Source organism: Populus euphratica, unplaced genomic scaffold (assembly GCF_000495115.2).
Source record: "Populus euphratica unplaced genomic scaffold, PopEup_1.0 scaffold6.1, whole genome shotgun sequence".
Lineage (NCBI taxonomy): Eukaryota > Viridiplantae > Streptophyta > Magnoliopsida > Malpighiales > Salicaceae > Populus > Populus euphratica.
Window position 1 is genome coordinate 2,099,620 of NW_011499849.1, and position 20,151 is coordinate 2,119,770.

At 32.2% G+C, this 20,151-nt stretch overlaps 2 protein-coding genes and 1 long non-coding RNA gene across 8 annotated transcripts; 1 reads left to right on the forward strand and 2 right to left on the reverse strand.

Annotated features, from left to right (window-relative positions):
- Positions 1 to 5,496: 5,496 nt before the first annotated feature.
- On the reverse strand, positions 5,497 to 9,488 carry LOC105120536 (uncharacterized). Of its 6 annotated transcripts, none has more exons than XR_841348.1 (4): positions 8,241 to 9,140; positions 7,424 to 7,540; positions 6,291 to 7,186; positions 5,497 to 6,196 (listed from the first exon to the last, which is right to left on the reverse strand). It is a non-coding gene; the product is annotated as an uncharacterized LOC105120536 (long non-coding RNA). The 6 variants fall into 6 exon arrangements; XR_841349.1 differs by having other exon boundaries at positions 5,500 to 6,196; positions 6,991 to 7,186; XR_841353.1 differs by lacking the exon at positions 5,497 to 6,196 and adding an exon at positions 9,155 to 9,488 and having other exon boundaries at positions 6,799 to 7,186; positions 8,241 to 8,833.
- A 3,239-nt stretch (positions 9,489 to 12,727) lies between these two features.
- On the reverse strand, positions 12,728 to 13,758 carry LOC105120537 (uncharacterized). The gene has a single exon (XM_011018787.1). It carries the CDS (start codon positions 13,690 to 13,692, stop codon positions 13,177 to 13,179), a length of 516 nt encoding a protein of 171 aa, XP_011017089.1. The 5' UTR covers positions 13,693 to 13,758; the 3' UTR covers positions 12,728 to 13,176.
- A 4,876-nt stretch (positions 13,759 to 18,634) lies between these two features.
- On the forward strand, positions 18,635 to 19,421 carry LOC105120539 (phytosulfokines-like). Its single transcript, XM_011018788.1, has 2 exons — positions 18,635 to 18,857; positions 19,081 to 19,421. The coding sequence occupies exons 1-2, from the start codon at positions 18,759 to 18,761 to the stop codon at positions 19,204 to 19,206; spliced, it is 225 nt and encodes a 74-aa protein (XP_011017090.1). The 5' UTR covers positions 18,635 to 18,758; the 3' UTR covers positions 19,207 to 19,421.
- The last annotated feature ends 730 nt before the right edge of the window (positions 19,422 to 20,151 follow it).

Here is a 20,151-nt window from a genome sequence, read left to right on the forward strand (position 1 = left end):
TTATCAAATTTGGTCCTCATTCTTTTTATTGTTACTTATTTTATTTGAAATACTTTATGACATTTTAATTATTATTATTTTAATTTTTTCATCTTTCTTTTTAGATCTGATCTTTATTATTTTGATTATTATTTATTTTTTTAAGATAATTTATGAAATTATATTTTTTAATTTTATTTTTATTCAACCTTTTATTTCCTAAGATTTTAAAAAAAAAAAAAAAAATAAAATATTAATAAATTATTTTACAGTTTATTTTCTATAACATAACCAAATATTAGAAAGTGTTTTCCGGTTCATTTTCTATAACACTATCAAACATTGAAAAATACTTCATTTTTCAGGAATTCATTTTTCTCGGAATTCATTTAAAAAAAAATCAACTTTCTTGCAAACAAACAAAACCTTAGTTTGAGTTCAGTTGTACCCTATGAAAATTTAATTTTTTTCATACTTTTAAATAAAAAATATTTTTAAAATAATTATTATCATATTTATAAATACTATTTAATACATATACTTCCCATCAAAAACAATTTCATTAAATTTCTAACACTTTCTTTTTTGATTTAGAATTTCATCAAGCTTGTAGCTTTTTCTTTTTTAATTTAGAATTCCATCAAGCTTCTAGCTTTTTCTTTTTTAATTTAAAATTTCAATGATCTATCATAATATTAAATATACCCAATCTTTTTTTATAGCTTGAGAAAAATTGCAAGTGAAGACAGAGGCATGAGGAAAATGAAAGGAGTATAATTATGGTTATTTTTAAAAATATTTTTTATTTAAAAATATATTAAAATAACTTTTCTAAATACCATTTAATACATGCTTCCTGTCAAAAAGAATTCCTTCAAGCTTTTAGTTGTCCCTTTCAAAACTTAGAATTGCAATGATCTGTTGCAGTACTAAGAATATATCTGAATATAGTTATAGTTGCTTTATAAAATATTTTTGGGTTTTGAAATGTATTAAAATAATATTTTTTTATTTTTAAAAATAATTTTTAAGATTAGCACATTAAAACAATTTAAAACAAATAAAAAATTAATTTTTAATTAAAAAATTAATTTTAAAAAAAATTCAAATATAACTGTGTTTTTAAACACTAACTAAATACACATTACCCTTTTTTTACCACTGGAGATAAATTGCAAGGAAGAGTGGAGCTGATAGTATTTGACAGGGAAGTCAAATTTAATATTAAAAAATTTATTTATTTAAATTAAAAAATATTAATACTATTTTATATTTAAGTACTAAATAAAAAAATTAAAATATTTTACCCTGCTCACAAGTGAAAAAAAAGTCTAAAAAAATGGAATAAGTGTTTAAAAATATAACTGCAGTTATTTTTTAAAGTTTTTTTTATTTATAAATATAATAAAAATATTATTTTTAATATTAACTCATCAAAATGATTTAGAAAATATTAAAAAAATATTAATTATAAATATAAATAAATAAATAAATAAAATTTTAAAATATTTTTAAAATACAAAAAAGTGTCTTGTTTTGCGTAGAACTTGAGTCAACAGTCGCAACTACGCAATAATCAACCATAAGATGACATATATGCGAGAGCTTGATCTCATGATTGGCCATCTGATCACTTTTTAGGCTAGGGGGAACGAACCACGCATGCATCTTTTGCGGTTTTTCTTTGAGTGATTGGGACATGAATACACGTATATATAATCTCCTCCAGATTGATTCCTACTTTTATGATTTTATGGGGATTACAAATCTTATGATTCTAATCCACTCCTCGCACCTGGAACAAAAAGGGCCCCTTTTACGAGACACTCTTGGACATCACCCCTGGTACCTACATACATATTAGCAGCTATTTTAACCGTGTTTTTTAGGGGGTTAAATATATATTTTTTTTAAATAAACATATAGACTTTTTAAATGTATCATTTTAAAATGTATCCTTACTCTTTAGTTATCCAAATACCATTTACAAGGCTAAGTTTGTTGGATTAATTTTTTTAAAAAAAGGAGCTGTGAGCTATTTTGTATAGTAATTTTTAAGTGTGCAATAAATTCAATTACGAGACAGGGAATTAGTGAATTAGACTGAACAAATTCCTAACTATTATCTTGAGAGCATCCATTAACAATTCTTAGCTATTTTTTTAATATATTTTTATAATATTTTATATACAGCATTGTCCTTTAAGAGTGATAAAAAAAAAATTACAAAAGAATCATTGATGGAGTCTAGTAGAAAATAGATACATGGAACAGTGGCATGTTAAATCATTAGAATTGGGAAAAGTAGTAAAGAAATATTAAATGTAAAGCCAATAATTTAAATGAGCATTTGCATGAATTGATTGCCGTCGGCGTTGTAGCAATCCCATGAACATGGCACTCCACATTACTACTTTCCAAAAACAAATACATGTATTTACACAAGCCATGCCCTGGTTGAATACGATAGCGATATATGCTACCAATTCATGAAGCCAATGATCCCGCGAGTGCTGCTCTCTGAAGCTCTATTACATTCTGAAGGACCTAACCTCATCACAAGCTAGCTAAGCTAGTAGATAGAAGAGCTTGAAAGAAGGAAAAAGAAAGAGGCTGCTGTCCTGCTAAAAAGGAAGTCCTAGACAAGACCAAATTAAAGGCAGGGTCTCAAAGTAATCTTCACATGCTATAGAAACGTGGGCTAGCTTTGCATAAAACAGGATTTGAAGAACGGCCACATTAAAGTAATAATTAACACCCACGCCCTTCACTTCTAGAGAGAGGGAGGGCTCTTATATTTTCTTGTGAGTTTATTAGAACTTAATGATCAGATTATTTTGGTTAAAATTTAAGCTATAATGTTCTTGTGAGTTTATTAGAACTTAATGATTAGGCCTGATTATTTTGGTGAAAATTTAAGCTATAACGAGGAACATTGTTGTTGTGACTTTTGCATGGCAGCGAAAACATAGCATAAATCCGAAAGTCTGGACTTGAGGGCTATAGATTCGAGCATTAAGCGGTCGTTCTCTCTCCATAATACGTGAGACTGGTTTAAAATTAAACCCAACCGGTTCTTGAGCTCCCGGTTTACAATTTTCAACCGGTTCAATTGTTGTGTGAGGTCCTCTAAATGCCTCTTCTTTCTCCAGCGGGACCTTCGGGCTGACTCTCGGTTAGAAAACATGCGCCTGCGCCTCCTCTCGTCGATAGAGTAAAGTGCTTGGTTAGATCCGCTTGAACCAGAGTTTTGGCCAGGAGAGGGTGACCGGAGGAGAGATAAGAGCTCTTGAATCTCATTGTCCGTGAACCCAGGGCCTTGAACCGGGCACTCGAACTGGACTGCTTCCTGGGCAAAGGACATGATGAGTAAACCAGAAGTAATTAATGAACCGGTTTTTCAAATTGAACCGGAGGGAGGAAAGGAAGGGAACAGGGAAGAATAAATTGCTGAGGTTGGCTATTTATGCACCAAGAGTGAAGACATTCGAGGCCCACATGAAGAAAGGACGAGGGCATCTTCGTCCAGAAAATGTGCATTTATTTTCACGTGGACCCAGCTTTCCGTGGAAGGTGGTGGGAGTGCTTTTATCTGCTCTGGTCTGCCTTTTGAATTTCTCGTGGAGAATTGAGTGTGGGTCAGGGAGAAAAAATTAGGTTAGCTTAATCACGAAGAATCAAGCGAAAACAACATAACACAACAAATTACATTAATAAAATCTTATTCTTAGCAGATTAAACACTGACTGTGTCAACCAGTTGTGTGGGAAACGAAGGAGATGGACATGAACTTCGTGAAGTGGGGACTCTGTCGGTTTGGTTTATATATATAAGTCCATGCATGGTTTGATTGGAACTCAACATGTTAATAATTTTCAATCATTTTAATCATTTAGGCATTGATGAGTGGATAGGACTTCTATGCTTACCGTGTTAATGAATCATCAACTCAGCAGAATTTCTGCTGATTCTATAGTTGATCTAATTATTAGTTTAGATTAATATTAAAAATGCACGATAGACAGTTACATTCATACCAACGCAGCGGAAAAAATTAATCAAGAATCACATCATCAAGGGAACGAAAAGAGTAGGCATGCATGTATAAAGACAGGAAACTAGCAACAAAGCAAGACCAAAGCAGAACTATGCTTAATTTTAAAAAGAGAAAGGTTATTATGGTTCCATTGCACGCAAGAAATTAGAAAGGAAAATCTTAGTTTTTATATTATACATCCTTTTCTCCAAAGCAAAACTTGCAAGTTTTCTTGTTTCCCAGATCAACAGTTTCTTTTGTTGAGTGATTTAATGCGTTCATCAAGATAATATATATTTTTTAAAAAACACTAAAAAAGTTGTAATTTTTTGAAAACGGTGTTCTTATCGCAAAAACAAACAACGTCTTACTCCTCTTCTCCCGAAAGCAAGTTGATTATCTAGCTAGCTGCTTTCAAATAGAAATGCATGCCCAAGACTTTTTTGCAGACAGTATATGCTTCTTACGATCATGGCAAGCACATTGCGTTGGACTATGTATTAACTTACAGGAGCCATGAATATTCCAAGTTTGTTTGTTGTTTGTTTTCTTAGTTGGCAGTTAATTTCTGGTTATAGAATGTTACAATATGAAAAGCAACTATAGTGGAGACTAACATGCAAGCCTTTATCTGTTGTTATTTTAACTTTTGTTTCATCAACTAAAATGAATCTAAGCATCCTGCAACCTTTATCGTGTTTCAGGACCAAAGTAGTCTTCATGTGCTGCAGATCATGGCTATTAAATAAATCATCCAGATACCAGCTTTTCGGATATTTTCTACTGCCTTCCTTAGCTAAGCACGTTTATGGCTCTTCTTGTTGTTCGGTGATCGAAGACATAGCACCAATGTATAATCGTAATGTTATAAGGTTATCTGGGTTAATTAACATAGCACCAACATCCCACTTGAATTTTAGGTGTAGATCCAGATAAAAAGAAAATAAAAGAAAAAACTTTGCATTTAGGTGTAGATCCAGATAAAAAGAAAAAACTTTGGATTGCAGTGCTTCGTGAAAAGATAGTCGACCAAAGAACAGCAGCTGCATGCAGCTATGTAAAGAAGTGCCCAAAACAGATTAAGATGTTGTCTGGGTTGTTTTTTAAAATATTTTTTATTTAGAAACATATAAAATAATGTTTTTATAAATTATTATTAATACTAACTTATCGAAATAATTTAAATATAAAAAATTAAAATTTTAAAAAGCACAAAACACAATTTTAACACAAAAATAAACAGAATGTAGCGTGTGGCGTGCAAAAAAAGGGCGTCGATTATCTGGGGATTGAGGCCGGCTGTTCAATCCCACCATGGCGTATGCAGATAAGATAGGATAGGATAGGATGGTTAGATTACTAGCGGGCCATCACGGACAGTGATACATCATCTTTAAATCTCTTGGAAATAAAACAAATGATGGATGATTAGATTCTGTTTAGGGATGTTCGAAAGTGGTTTTTAAAATATTACCGGACAGAAAAATCATCATTAAATGGATGTGTTCTGTATTTCTTACATTGAATTGTCGACAAAATAAAAACTGCATTAAAAAGCGTACACTAATCATCTAAGGCTCCCGTGCTTCCACATCAGTTTCTGATTCAAATGCTTATTCTACAGTTAATTACGTTATAAATAATTTTTATTCGCTCCTCTTATTCTCCTTTTCATCAACTTCTTTGGCACCAGAGACACAAACACAAAGCGTGAAAATGGCAAAACATTCAATTTATACGCGACAGGCATCGTAGCAATATGACATTGACTCGTAAATGAGAGCACAACAAATAACACAAGGTTGCGTACTATTTTGGCGAATTCTTTAGCTGCATCCGTTTCGCGAGGAGAATATTGAATACCATTCGATGGAAGGGACAAAGCTTATACGCCAAGGAATTGGAATAAAGCTACTCAGATAAGCAAGAGAATGAACCAACAGTCTCCCGTCAGCTAATAAAAGGAGAAACCTTAAGCTGCACGGAAAAGGGCGTCTTGGAAAGTCTTGGACATAGGCAGAAAAGATCCAACTACTAATGAGGATAGGCCGAAGGGAATCGTCCAGTTCTTGCCTTTATTAGCATCCGGTATGCTAATTGGTCGCAGCATCCCCGCACAAGCAAGTTTACATTTAAATCCTCAAATCCTGATAAGTACCTGCGGAGCTTTTCTTTCTTTACCTGGCGAAAAGAAAGCATGGCTGAAATTTTTCTAAGCCACGGCAGCCCGCAAAAAGGAGTGTGGGGATGGGAAATGGTTAAAAATAAAACTTACAGAACTATACATTGAACCTGGTAGGAATGGATTTTAATATGTAAACGACACATAGACAACATGATTCTGACATCAGATTTCATCCAACAAAAGAGTTGCTGAGGTTCAAATTTGATCCGGCAAATGATCCAATGCGCTGCTAAAATGTCAAACATTCGGCTGCTTTAAATGAAAAGGACGCCTATTGAAGTTCGAGAGTGGAAATCATCACCTGGCGCTTACATTAGTTGCGTGATTGATTATCACAACATCACAATACAGCCCTATAACACTACTTAAGGGAATTCTCATCCACTACTTAAATTACAAGTTCCATTAAAGCTTATCATCCGAAAGTTGCTAATCCCACACTAAATTTCCACTTGCAGGCGACCACTTGGTCCCTTGTAAATTTTCACAAGTGATAATGTAGTATATTTAGAGGACTTCCCTGATATTGCAATTAATAAATGCATTAACACTATTTTTGTACATGTGAGGAAATCAGTACCAGCCCCCAACAGAAGAATGAACATGGAAAGATAATGTTCATAACCTAAAATTGCAACACTGAGTTTAAGCTTACCAATTGGCACAGCTAATAGCAAAATGAGAAAGATTATAGAAATAAAGACGCTTCTAGTAAAGAGTAATACAATTACACAATCAAAAATTGAACCTATCTTCATTAAGAATAAAAAAGCAAAAACAGTGATTTTACCTTGAATAAAAAGATCATAAACGATATATTCCCAGGGCAATGATATGGACATTAAGCAGCATTTGAGGGGCAACATCTCGTCATCAGAAGATCATGCTTTCTGCCACAGATGCTGCTTTTCAAAAAACTGAGCCAATCCCAAATCCTTTCTTTAAAGTAACAGGTGAAAAGGGGCCACCATCGTGCTGGCTTTGATCTGATAATATGAAACCTTAATTTCAGTATGATGGAAATCTCCATGCATTCTATCACATATCTAAGCAAATAATAAAAAATAGCTGCTCTTTCGCAAAACAAGTTGGAGTGTGAAAACCCAAAACCAAAAAAAGAGGGGATGTAGGACGAGTCCCCCCCACCCCCCAAGAAAAAAAAGAAAGAATAAAAGAATAAAAAAAGGATCAAGATATTAGGAAGAAAAGGATTTCGCTTTAACCTGCAACACCAGAAACAGCTACTTCAACTTCCCCCCGTCCTCCTGGACCTTTCATGTGGAGTCTGTCTGTTTTCCCAGGGGATTGACCAAGAAGACTCCCAAATCAAGACTTGCCAGCTGTTGAAGAGGAGGTGGGGGAGATAGAGAGAGAAATATAAGAATTAAATGAGCAAATAGAATTACTGGCATTTCAGTTTCTAATACCTCTGCAAGCTGCATATAAGTTCAGAAACTGCAACAATAAAATTCTTGATGCAAATAAAAAACTCATTTTTGCCACACAACGACAGAGCTCATAGCTGCACTAGTTTAGCAATAATCGAAAATCAGAACAATTCAGCAATAAAGTAAATTTCAGTACAGCTTTTAGTGAGAAAAACATTGCTGCAATAGAAAAATGTACACTGTAGATCTTGCAAATTAAAGCATTAACAAGCACAATGGTGAATTGTCATGAAATAAGCCTAGTACCACTTTATCAAAAGTGGAGTTGAAGTCATCGATTGCAAAACAGATCTGGATATGCAGTTGGTGTCTCTACTTCCTAGATATGCATCAGAGATAGTGTCAGATAAAAATTGAAGATAAAAGGATGAATTAAGAGAATAGCTTATTAACAACAAATGAACTTCCCTTTTTTGAGTCCAAATGAAAATCTACACGAATTGGAGATGCATAAACAGTCTTTTCAACATGCAGAGACACCACAGAAAAAGTTCACTCCATGAAATAGAATTTCACTTAACTAAGAAAAAGGAGGAAAATGTTTAAACATTTCCGAAAGAAATGATTGTGCTACATAAAAACTGGGAAGTACCTTATATATAGGAGACAACTGTGTATCTTAACCAGCTTGATGATTTCGAAGGACTTGTTGACTGAAAACAAAATCAACAAACAAGAATCCACAATCACAGAGTTCTTTGGAACATGGCTAATAAACCTTGCCATTTTAGGATTAATTCGTATTCTAACAGCACAGACTTTTTTTAAGCAGGTGAAAAATCTTAAATTTCAATTTTTTTCTCTAGTTCCAGAGCAATATTTAGCAATACTGCAAATACTATACATAAAGTTGAACGTAAAGATATGATGTGAGGAACGAAATATCTGCAAATTGCCACAGTTACTGTGTATAATGAATGTGAAACCAAATTCAACTAAAACGAGTGCCTCCAATCCACATCTGCTGAACTTTCACTGACTAAATTATCCAACTAGTTGAGAAAGTAAATTTAGTGAGCACCTTAGCAAAATCAACTCTTCCACTTACAAAAAGGTCACGTCTAAGTACCATATACTTGAGCGTGCTATGGGCAGAAGTCCACAAACAACCAACCAACAACTTTCCCTCGTGCAAAATCAAGCCAAGGCACGATTGTATGCTGCTTCTTTACCTTAGGTGCCCAACTGCGTACAAAGTAAGGAGCGGTACTATCCACTTTATCATTGAAATCATATCCTCGTATTCTCTACAACATCACGGTTCATTATCAACAGAAAAACAAAACTAGCTAATTCTTCTCCCTAACAACTTGGAGTGTTTCTTCACCAAAGACAACAACTCATGACTGCCAATTAAATGACAATTTCTATAATAAAATCTCACACACAAATAAATCCTAAGAAAAAGTGCTATTCAATCTCCAAATACCATCAACATAAAAGTGAATTAATTCTGCAGCAGCTTTTGAAAAGCAAAACCCAATTAACGAACAGAATCCGCAGTACCTGGAAGGAGTCTCTCTGCCATCCCCTAGCATTTCTGTTTCTCAAATTAATCTTCGCGTCGATTGATTTTTCAATAGCCAGCGACCGGGCTATGGTTTTAGAATTTATCGACATTGCAAATTTCTTTGACTTGTCATCAAAATGATCGGTGAGGATGTGCGATTGGTTGCTGATCCACTGTGCGGCGTTTTTTTATCACTCATGTGATCGATATCCAAAAAAGCCCCCAGTGCCGACCAGACCAGTGTGGATTGTTCTATTGTGATTTGTAATTGATGTTTTTGCCAATCGGAGACAAAAACAATGAACTGGATATTGGATATCAGAGGTAAAATAGTTGATTTGTTATTATTAATAGGGGATAAATTGATTTTCCCTTTTTTTTTAGCATATTCAAATATAAATTTAGTTAAAAGTGTGTTTGTCCATGCAGCAGCAGCGGTTGAGTTTTAAAAAAAACCACGAAAAATTAAATTTAATTAAAGTATTAACTAGTATTTTTAAAATATAAAACCTACTTAAAAATAGGTAGAAATTCAGTTTCAAGATACACCAGCTTTCTAACCTCATCTCAATTTCTTATATCGTTTATGGAGAGTGAATTAATTCGTTATTTACTGTTTATGGTCAGGATATACACCAAATTTAAATACATTGAATGGTCAGGATATACACCAAATTTAAATATATTGAATTGAATTTTACCCGATAAAAAAATTTAATTTTTAATTTTTAATTATATTTTATTAAAAAATAGTATTTAATATTATTCAATAACATTATATAAATTAAAAAAACAGTATAATAATATAATAATTTTAAAATTTAATTATAATTTTAATTTTTTTCTGATAATATTTTATTTAATTTTGTTATATATTCAAAAAATTATAAAAACTATAGTTCTTGTTAAATAAATTTCATATATAATAAAATTATAAATAATTTAATAAAATAATAAAAAATATTTTATATAAATTATTATTTATTTTATAATATCATAACAATAATTAAATTTATAATATTTAAAATTAAAATTATTAATATTAACATATATTTTTTAATTATTTTATAACCTCAATTTATAAAATCTTATTAACTAAATATATTAAATTATTTTTTAATTATAATTATAATTATAATTATAACTAAATATATATAAATATTAAACTAACATTACCTAAAAATACTTTTATAATTTTTTTCTTCAAATTATAATCATAAAATTATCGTATTTTTTTTTTTCAAATTATAATCATAAAATTATCGCAATACCCATCACACTATCAGTAATTAAACAATAAGGAGTCGGTCCAGGGTGCAGTGCAAGGACGTCTTTAGTTTGAATTTTATTGCTTGCATTTTCAATTCACGGGTCAAGTAAGTGATTCAAGATGGGCCTCGAGCCCATTATAGTAATTTGGTTTTTGAAAGTGGTTATTGTTTTGCAGGTAGTGTTCCGCAATATAAAAAAAAATACTTTTAAAAAATAAAAATAACTAAACTAATATTCATGAGTCTTTTAATTTTTTTTTTACTTTTTAAAATACACTGAAATATTTGAATCACCTTTAAAGTAAAAATTACTCAGATTAGGCTTTTTTTTTGTTGCATTTTCATCATTTTTTTATAATCAGATTGACTTAAAGGTAATTGGGTAATTATAATCAGATTGACTTAAAGGTAATTGGGTTATTAAATAAATACTTTTTTTTAAATTGACACTTGCATGATAAATTTCAGCACGTAGATTGTTTTTGTGGTATCCAGGCAGCACGTGCTTCTTCTTACGACAAATAAAAGCATGTTTTTGCAGTAGAGTTCGAATTCTTATGGCATCCTTGCTATTTTTGGGTGTTGTATATGGTCAACACGTTGAAAAATTATCTGAAGAGTTTAAGGATCATATAGAAGCATGAAGTTATTGTTTTCTTGTTTAAATTATTTTTCTAGTTAATTTTAAATTTTAATTATTTCTTTCTTACTTAATTTATAACTTTTAATTTAATTAGTATTTTACTATTTAGGAATCCTAATACTAGGTAGATTCTATTAATTATATAAGTTTTAATTAGAAATTCTTTCATATAAAGGATTTTATTACTAATATCAATAGAAACATCTAGTTGATAGAAACATCTAGTTTATTTTATGAAAATTAAGACTATTATTCATACTCAATAAAAATACTAAAAACATTTATCTAAATTTCTTATAGTTTGTGTTGTAACTTTAGAGCTTGAGAACTCTATTTTAATCTTTATTATACATTGCCCGGGTGGTATCAATATAGATCAATATCCAAATCGATGACAAACCATAAGGATAATCATGGAACAGTTAGTGACAACTATCCTCATAAGAGTGATAAAAGGATTTAGGATGTTTGGTATCAGCTAGATTATCATTCAATAGCGATAACAGTTTTAGAAAAGTAAATGCAAATTGGATTTGACAACACCAATATTAGAATTGATAGCCCTGCAACCAAACCTGAGACACTTGGACTACTTGTAAACTTGAATTGGGAAAGAAGAAAGGCGTGCGTAAAGGATGAGACTCGCAACCAACTTGTTTTGGAATTAGTTAATGCAAATCCTTATGGTTGGTATGACTATGAGTGTTTGTATGATAAAGAAAAGCAAGGTAAGGTTGCTGAAAATAATAGATATGATCAAGATTATCTTATAAAGGTTGAGATTTTTCTTTAGTGGTGATTTAGGAGCAGAGAAGTTCTGTGACAGGTTAACTGAATGTGATCAATTTTATAAGCATACGAGAATATGAGGCTTTAGCATGGTGGGATAGACTATTGAAGACTAAGAGGTGGAAAGGTAAAAGAACTACTGAGACTTAAGAGTGGATGAAGCAATAGTTGAGAGGTAGGTTTTTGCCCGTTGATTATGATGAGCATATGTTCTGTAAGTATAAGAGGTGCTCCCAAGATTCTTGAACCATGTACACGAGTAAACAATGGATTTTTTGCGCCTAACTGAGCGAAATGATCTGCATGAAACTAATAGGCAACAAGTTACTAGATATGTCGAGGGACTGAAACATGTCATTAGAGATAGAATTGGGCTTCAGATGCTATTAAATGTTACCGAGGCAAGAGATATGGATTTAAGGGCAAAGATGTTGATGCATGATAGAAAATGAGGTCTCTAACATAGAGCCTCGACTTACACCTAGTGAGAAGGGTAAGCGACCACAGAAAAACAATCAATCCAGTCAAGTTACTGTTGGCTCTAGTTATGATAAAAAGAGGCCCCAATCTTCGGATTCCTTGACGTGGAGAGCCAAGTGACAGTAAAAGAAGGTATCCAACAACAAACACCATTATGATTTATGATAAAGAATGGCAGCACCGTTCAAAATCATAGGGGGGGGGTATCTTTTTTAAATAAAGCACTATCATTTTTAAATGCTTAAAGCACCTTTAAGGGTTTAGGCGTTAGTGCCGAATTTACCTTCTTTTTTTTTTCTTTTTTTGATTTACCTTTTATTCTATATTCGTAAGACGAAATAAATAAATAAATAACTAAATGAAACAATTTAAAGAAAAGAAAAAAATTGTTCAGGCTGCCTCAAGTTGATGAGGCTCTTGAGCAGAAGAAAGCAATACATGAATTGACCTGATACCGAAGATGACGACCCAGATGATTACATAGCTAGTTGATCGATCAAAATTACAGTTGAAACTTTCTTTAAAAAGCTACAATAATGAAAACAGATACTGGAGAGATTTTACCGTTGCACAAACCCAAAAGCACAAGAAAAACAGAAATTTTAATTAGTGGAAATTTATCAACATATATAATCTGAGCGCTCTTATTGAATTGCTTTCACTCATCTTGATCACAGTGTCGTAATTCATAAGAGACCAGACCATCAAACACAACCCCTCTTGCCATTTTCCAGGAACAAAAAGAACAAACCAACCTCACACATCCTAAAACCCCACAACTTACCGAAACGAACCTTTCTTTTCAAGTTTGCTTATGGAGCCATATTGCAAAATTCTAGTCCTCATCGAATGCTCCAGTACTCCGCTTGCCTTTCCCCGTCCTTCTCCGGTTAATAGTGCCACCCTCATGACGCCTCGTGTTACCATCATGGAGAATCAACGGTGCATCATTAGCTTCGTCACCGTCATCTTCAGTGGCTATACGGATGCAAGAACATCTCTCCATGGATGCAAAAAAAGCACCTGCCACACCATTGATGAACCACGTGGCTACCCCATCAAGCTTTCCGCACCCGGGTGATGAGCCATGGCTGGTTGAGGTCCGGACCCTTGGCTCAACAGAATTTGAACGAAGATTGAAGAAGCTAGAGTAATTCGTGGAGCTGGTAGTTGCAGCCATGAACTGAAAGGTCCAGAGTGTAGTAGCTAGCCTCAGGAAGAGAGGTGAGGAAAAGAAGCCTCGGGCTTTATATGAGGTCTCAACGGGCCTGGTATTAAGGTTGTCAGTTGTTCCATTTAAGAGGTATGTCCTTGTAAATACTTGTGAGAGACACTTCACTGTGATTCTCATTCATGCCCCTACATGAGCTGTAAATGGACCGAAGAGCTATTGTTTGCAGATCAGTTTGTCGGATCCTTTTTGGAAATGAATTTTTCTTTTAATCGTGTAGTCTCAAACACTGAGTTCTCGATTAAACTATTCATTAAGTTCTAGTAAAATAATAATAATAATAATAATAACAACAACAACAACAATAATAATAATAAAACTCCTTAGATTCCAAATCCAATAGTCATTAGCATTTGATGATATAACAATGTCTTAACAGTCCTTTCCAATTGATGCCTATTTTCGTATCTCATTATGAAAAACAATCCAGACGTCTTACAACCTTTTCTAATTAACAAAAACTACTTATTTTCACTGTTTACTAAAAATGATATTTTTTGGGTGTTGGACTAATTTTGTGTTTTTTTTACCTTTTGATTGTTAATTAAAGTTTTGATAGGGGTGTAAGTGTTTTTTCTCGATTTGTTTTATACTGGCAAACATGGATACCAAAATCTTTTCACATTTTCAAACAAAATAAAATGACAACCTGAGTCTTGAAACTAAAAACTCCCCACAATTTTTTTATATATATTATTATTGCTAGTTTCATAAAGAATAATGTGATTTTTTTTGTATAAATAAAATATCATTTAAATAAAAAAATGTAGGCATGTGTGTTGCATAAATAAGGGTGTGTGGGAGATATCCTTATAATTTGAGTACATGTGAGATGTTTTCTAGTAATTAAAAATATTATTTTAATATGTTATTAGAAGTATTATTGTGTTTATTTTTTTTTTATAATATTAGACATTTGAAAGTGGTGGGGGTTGTTTATTTTATATGAACCTTTTTCTTTCTTTTCTTTTTTCTTCATAAAAAATTATAATTTGATCTTTTTTATTATTGGTATTTCAATTTCAATTCTTATTCTCTTAATTTTAAATTTTTATTCTTGATCCCTTTATACAAGTTTTATTTGTTTAAATTTCATTATTGAATCTTAATTCGTCATATAATATTTTTTTTAATTTGATTATTGTTCTTTTTATTTTGTTTTTTCAGGTGCATTTTGTTGAATTTAATTTTATTTTTTATTTCACTCTTAAATAAAAAAAGTGCATGTATTTTTTATTTTTATTTTTATTTTTAATTTTTTTTAACTCTTTTATGCAATTGAAATTTTTTTTTAATTTAATCTTCTAATATTTGATTGGTTGAGAATTAATTTCATGATTTTTTTTATAAAATATTTATAGTTTTATAACTTTGATTACGAGTTTCAAATGTTATTATTATTATTTTAATTGTTCATTAAAAATAAAATTAATTTATTTTATATAGCTATACCCAAGCTACAAATTTTTTTTTTAAATGCGTTTATATCACATGAATATTATTTTTTATAAAAAAAATTATGCGCGTAGGGAAGCACGTACATATCTAGTTAAAAGAGAATAGTACTTGTGGGGTAAAAAATAAAGAACGGACAACAGGGTGTCCATTTCAACCTAGGCCCAACATTGGATAATCAGGTTGTCGTTGATGGACGTGGCCTGACAGCAAACAACTAGGTTGTCCATATTTGGGCTTTGGCTAACCTCTTTTATGGTTGGGCCATAGCACTAAACAGCCTTTTAAAAACCCAATTGAGTCCAAATGAATTCTAACATTTTTAATTTATTGTACTAATTAAAAAAAAAAGAGTCTTTTTAGAGGGTCTTTTTTTCACTTCTGTTAGATGGTGCCCTTTGAAGGGATCCCATATCTAATGAGATGGTGTATGTTTTCTCTCGTTTTGCTCATTTTGGTTGTATTTGAAGAGAGGAAGAATTCACAATTGATTACTATGAATTAAACTAATTAATGAGATGGCACTGGCTGATTAAACCATCTATCTTGTCATCGAATATCAATATATTTTTAACATGAAATTACGGCAATAGCATGAAGCCACTGAGGGATCCACGTCCTTTCTTGGGGAGCCAACACGAAGAACATGCTGTACATTTACAGAAGTTTTACCTGCAGCAAATTATGGGAGCAGCCGATCAAGGCTGAAGACTGCAGATATGACGAAACTTGGAATAATAAAGAAACATGATGATGCCACCCAGTGGAACAGTTGCATCTCATCATAGGTGGTGACCCCATCCATCACATACTTGACAATCCTACTCTGGATAGAAAAGCAGAGAGTTTTCTTTACCACCAAAATGTTTGCCTCTCAAATCAAGCATGAAATTATGAAAATGTGCGCGTGCATAATAATAAAAAAACAGTTTGGCCATTCTCTCAGGTCGAAGGAGATGTTATTTTTATAATTAAGATCAAAACAGTTTGGCTGGCTAACAGAAATCAACCCTAATAATATCAATAGCTGTTGTTTCACTGAATATCTGTAGTTTGTAATTAGATTGCAGGGGATTGAAATCTGCAGCTTTCTAATTCTCTGTTTGCTAGGCTTGGTCTTCGTTTTCCTCTGCCGTTTGAGGAAAACGCCCGCTCTCCTGTCAGTGAAATGTCAAGGATTTTTGGTGCCCGCGCTCGCGGGTGTGTGCATATATATATATATAGTGAGGATTTTTGGCGCGCGCGCGCGCGCGGGTGTGTGTGTATACATATATACAGATTGGCACTTCATTCAATGAAATCAACATCAGTAGAAGACATCGTTTTCTTCTAACCAGTGCCGTTGTTTGGCTTCTCCTAACCAGCATCGATCGTTGTTTGGCCTACCAAATGCAAAAAGAACCTACTTTGATATCTCGACATTGTGTTTGTATTTGTTTATACGATAATCTCTTGCTGGGGACACATATTAACTGTCTTTTAAACTTGTCTTCGTAGAATTTAGTCTTTCCCCCCTCTTCTCTCTATGTAATATCTTGGTCTCACCCTCTCCATAATCACTTGCAAAGCTTCAAGCTTCAATTTATAACCAACCCATCTCAATAAATCACTTTAAATATACACCCCTACCAAGTTTTCAAGTACCCATCTCATAAAAACACAGTAGTTTCATCATCTTCTTCTTCAATTGAGTGATTGAAGTCGGTTTATGGGTACCTCAAATCCAATTAGGTTAGGTTTGGATATAAAAAAATCTATGCTTTTCTGTTTCAGGTCGGGTATGAATGGCAATTTTAGAATGAAGTTTGGGTATGAATTTGTTTCTTTCTTTATGATAATTTTGGTCCCACATCTCTCATTTTATTTTTCAACAATAAATTAAAACTTTATTTCATAAAATTGGTCATTAATTTAATGTCAAAATATTTTACAACGCATATGGCAAGTGGGAGAACCAAACCAAAATAGATATAAGCACATAAAATCATGGTAACATAATTTGAAAGGACTAAATTAAAAAGAAACAAATACAATGATCAAAGTATAGAACAATGAACAATTTGGGGACCCAAAGGAGAAAAATTGCTATGAACATTGAAGCTAACAAGAAAATATGAGAGTGTGTTTATAGTGAAGCACCCATATGTTTTAGTTTATAGTTAAAGTTAATCATGGGATTTGGAATCTGCTAATTCAAATAACTGAGATTGTTTTTTTAAATGAATTTAATATAACATCCCCGCAAAATTACCATCAAATCCAGCATTAAATTTTTTCTACATGTCTAAATGGGTAGGAGATCCATTCAAATCACAGCATTGAAAGGAAACTTGTTTTTTGCGGAGAGGATATGAATGGAAAAAACTTGAAATGCACCTCCCCGTTTGAGTCGATCACCCAATTAATTCACGAAGAGAGAGGATTTTTCTTCCGTGGATGTCGTTGTTCTTTCATTTATATTTATTTTAAGGAAATAGCGTGACTTTCTCATAGCCAAAAAAGATAAACAGTTTACATAATTCCGATGAATTAACATCACAATATAGGAAATATTGCTTATAAGGTGTTTAGTTATTGCATTGAAATAAAATATATATAGATAGTGAGAGTAAAGATATGTTTGGTTAAAGTGACAGTAATAAAAATATAAAAATAAATATTTTAAGATAATTTTAAAGTAAATTTATGTATCTTCAAAGAAAAAGTAAAAAAAAAAAACATTTTTCTAAAAGCAATATTTATTATTTATTTATTTCTAAAATATTCATGTAAAAAAATTTTAATTTTCAAATTATACAACTAAAATATCTAATAATATAATTAATTATTATTATGATTTTAAAATTCAACCTAAAATTTAACAGAGCAAATTCCAAGTTAATCCTAAATTTTTTTAAATAATTGAAACAATGTTATTTTAATCAAAAAATTATTATTTTTAAAAAATTAAATACATCCTTAACTCGAGTTTTACCTTAATTAAGTCACTGATTTTCAATAGTTTTTAACTAATTTAAATCAAAACAAATTTTTTTTTTTTAAATCTAGATCATTTGAAACCCTTAGTCCTAGGTTGATCATCAAATCTTAAGTTCACACATGAGGCTAGTTTAAATTTTATAATTAGAATTAATATACTCTTATTAATTTTAACATTTAAAATAAAAGTAAATATCTAATTATATTTTTAAATACACAAGTTTGATAGTTATATATACAAGGATATAGATTTTGTTGTATATTTTATTCTATTTTATTCACCATCCACTAAACAAAATACAAAATTAATCACACAATTTTACATACCACCACTAAATATATTTTTATTTTTATCTTATCTATCCTCGTTATTTTAACTATCATAAAACAATAACTAAAAACTATTTAAATATGTACTCGTCCAAATCCAAATGTCTTGGCATATAAAGTATAAACTCCCGTCAACGCGTTACTAATTTTCCTTCTGTTTTTTTTGTTTTTGTTTTTTTTTGTTTTAATGCCTAGCGTAGTGACAGTCACTGCATAGTCATAAACCATGTAATCCCGTCAACTTGTCGTGACCTAATTGATTATTACACAGCATCTACATCAGCTTCAAACGAATTTTGACCTTACCTATTCACCTCTTTCAAGCGCTCTCTCCTCTCCACTATATATAATTTCACCCCTCTTGCTCTCTCTTCATTCTGACCCATAGAAGAAACCCAAAGTGCAACGAAAACCCAAAAAAAATGTCTAAGCTTACAACCCTCTTCACCGTAGCCCTTCTCCTCAGCTTCGCGCTTACTTGTTCTGCTCGCCTCCAGCCAGTCCTATCCGATGACTCTCTGGTGAAAACCTAACCTGCTCTCTCTCTCTATATATATATATGAATGTGTGTGTGTGTGTGTATATATATATATATATCTCAATCATCATGTCTCCGTTTTTGTTTGTATTCATATACTCTAATAATACGTTGATTTTGGTGACTTGGTTCTAATACGTTGATTTTGGTGACTTGGTTCTTTCTTTGTTGTGATTCTGGGCTCTTGATTTCTGTGTGATATTTAGGATGCCATGGCAGCTGAGGCTGCGGTTGTTGAGAGTTGTGAAGGACTAGGGGAAGAGGAGTGCTTGATGAGAAGTACCCTCACTGCTCATGTGGATTATATATATACACAGAAGCACAAGCCATGAGCTAGTTATCGTGCAATTGTAAAATCAATAATGATCCAAGTTAATCGCATCTGTTGGTAATAATATATTAAGAAGTCTATCCTGTTTCTTGCTATTTGTATTATAGCCTCAAGATTTTACGTTCTTGTATTTTCTTTGCGTTGTGATCAGAAATAATTCATTACCAGAATAAGAAAACAAATCAAGTTACATTTTAGCACCACCGTGTGTAATCCATTATTTATGTGTAGTTTCTTGTTAGTCTGTTCTGTAGTTGGAAATGGGCTAGTGGTTTCCCAGAATACAAGTTTTCATGGTTGGTAACATGTTTGGGAAATCCCTCCAAACAAGAAAATAAATCAAATAACTTTTTTGCACCCCGTGTAATGATTTTGATATGCGGATGATAAAAATAAATATTAAAAAATATTATTTCATGAATTCCTAAAGAAAAAGCCTGCAGCACACTTGCAAACAGTCAAACATACAGTCGAAGCAAACTTGTCCAAGACGTGTAAACAACCGTGGCGCCTTCAATTTCCAATGCCGATAATTCCAGTGCCTCGAAAAAGGCATGAGTTTGTCCTCCTTTTGGACATGACAAATGAAGCTCCATGGAAATTACTTGGAGAAGTGCAATGACCTCTTTCGTCCAAAAGCATGTGTTATCACATCATATCAGCCTAAGGAATTTCTTTATTGACGACTTGGAAGCATAGGTACTCTTTTAGCACAGGTTCTTGGCATTCTCCGGCCAATGAAAGCAGCAAGTTGCGACAAAACATTTCGTAGACTTGCTCCAGAATTCACACCATAAGCTAGCAATGCCAATTTCCTTGTAGCATAATTTACAGGTGTTTCCAATCAGCTTAGAATATCACTTTCAAGCGTAAATTAAAATAAAATCAACAGCTATGTCTGAACTTCTACTTGTCTAGTGGATGTTTGACGGCGTCAACCAGCACA

Coding starts and splice junctions, on each gene's coding strand:
- LOC105120537 (XM_011018787.1), bottom strand. CDS start 13,692: ATGAGAATCACAGTGAAGTGTCTCTCACAAGTATTTACAAGGACATAC.
- LOC105120539 (XM_011018788.1), top strand. CDS start 18,759: ATGTCTAAGCTTACAACCCTCTTCACCGTAGCCCTTCTCCTCAGCTTC. Junction 18,858..19,080: donor TCCTATCCGATGACTCTCTG/GTGAAAACCTAA, acceptor TGTGATATTTAG/GATGCCATGGCAGCTGAGGC.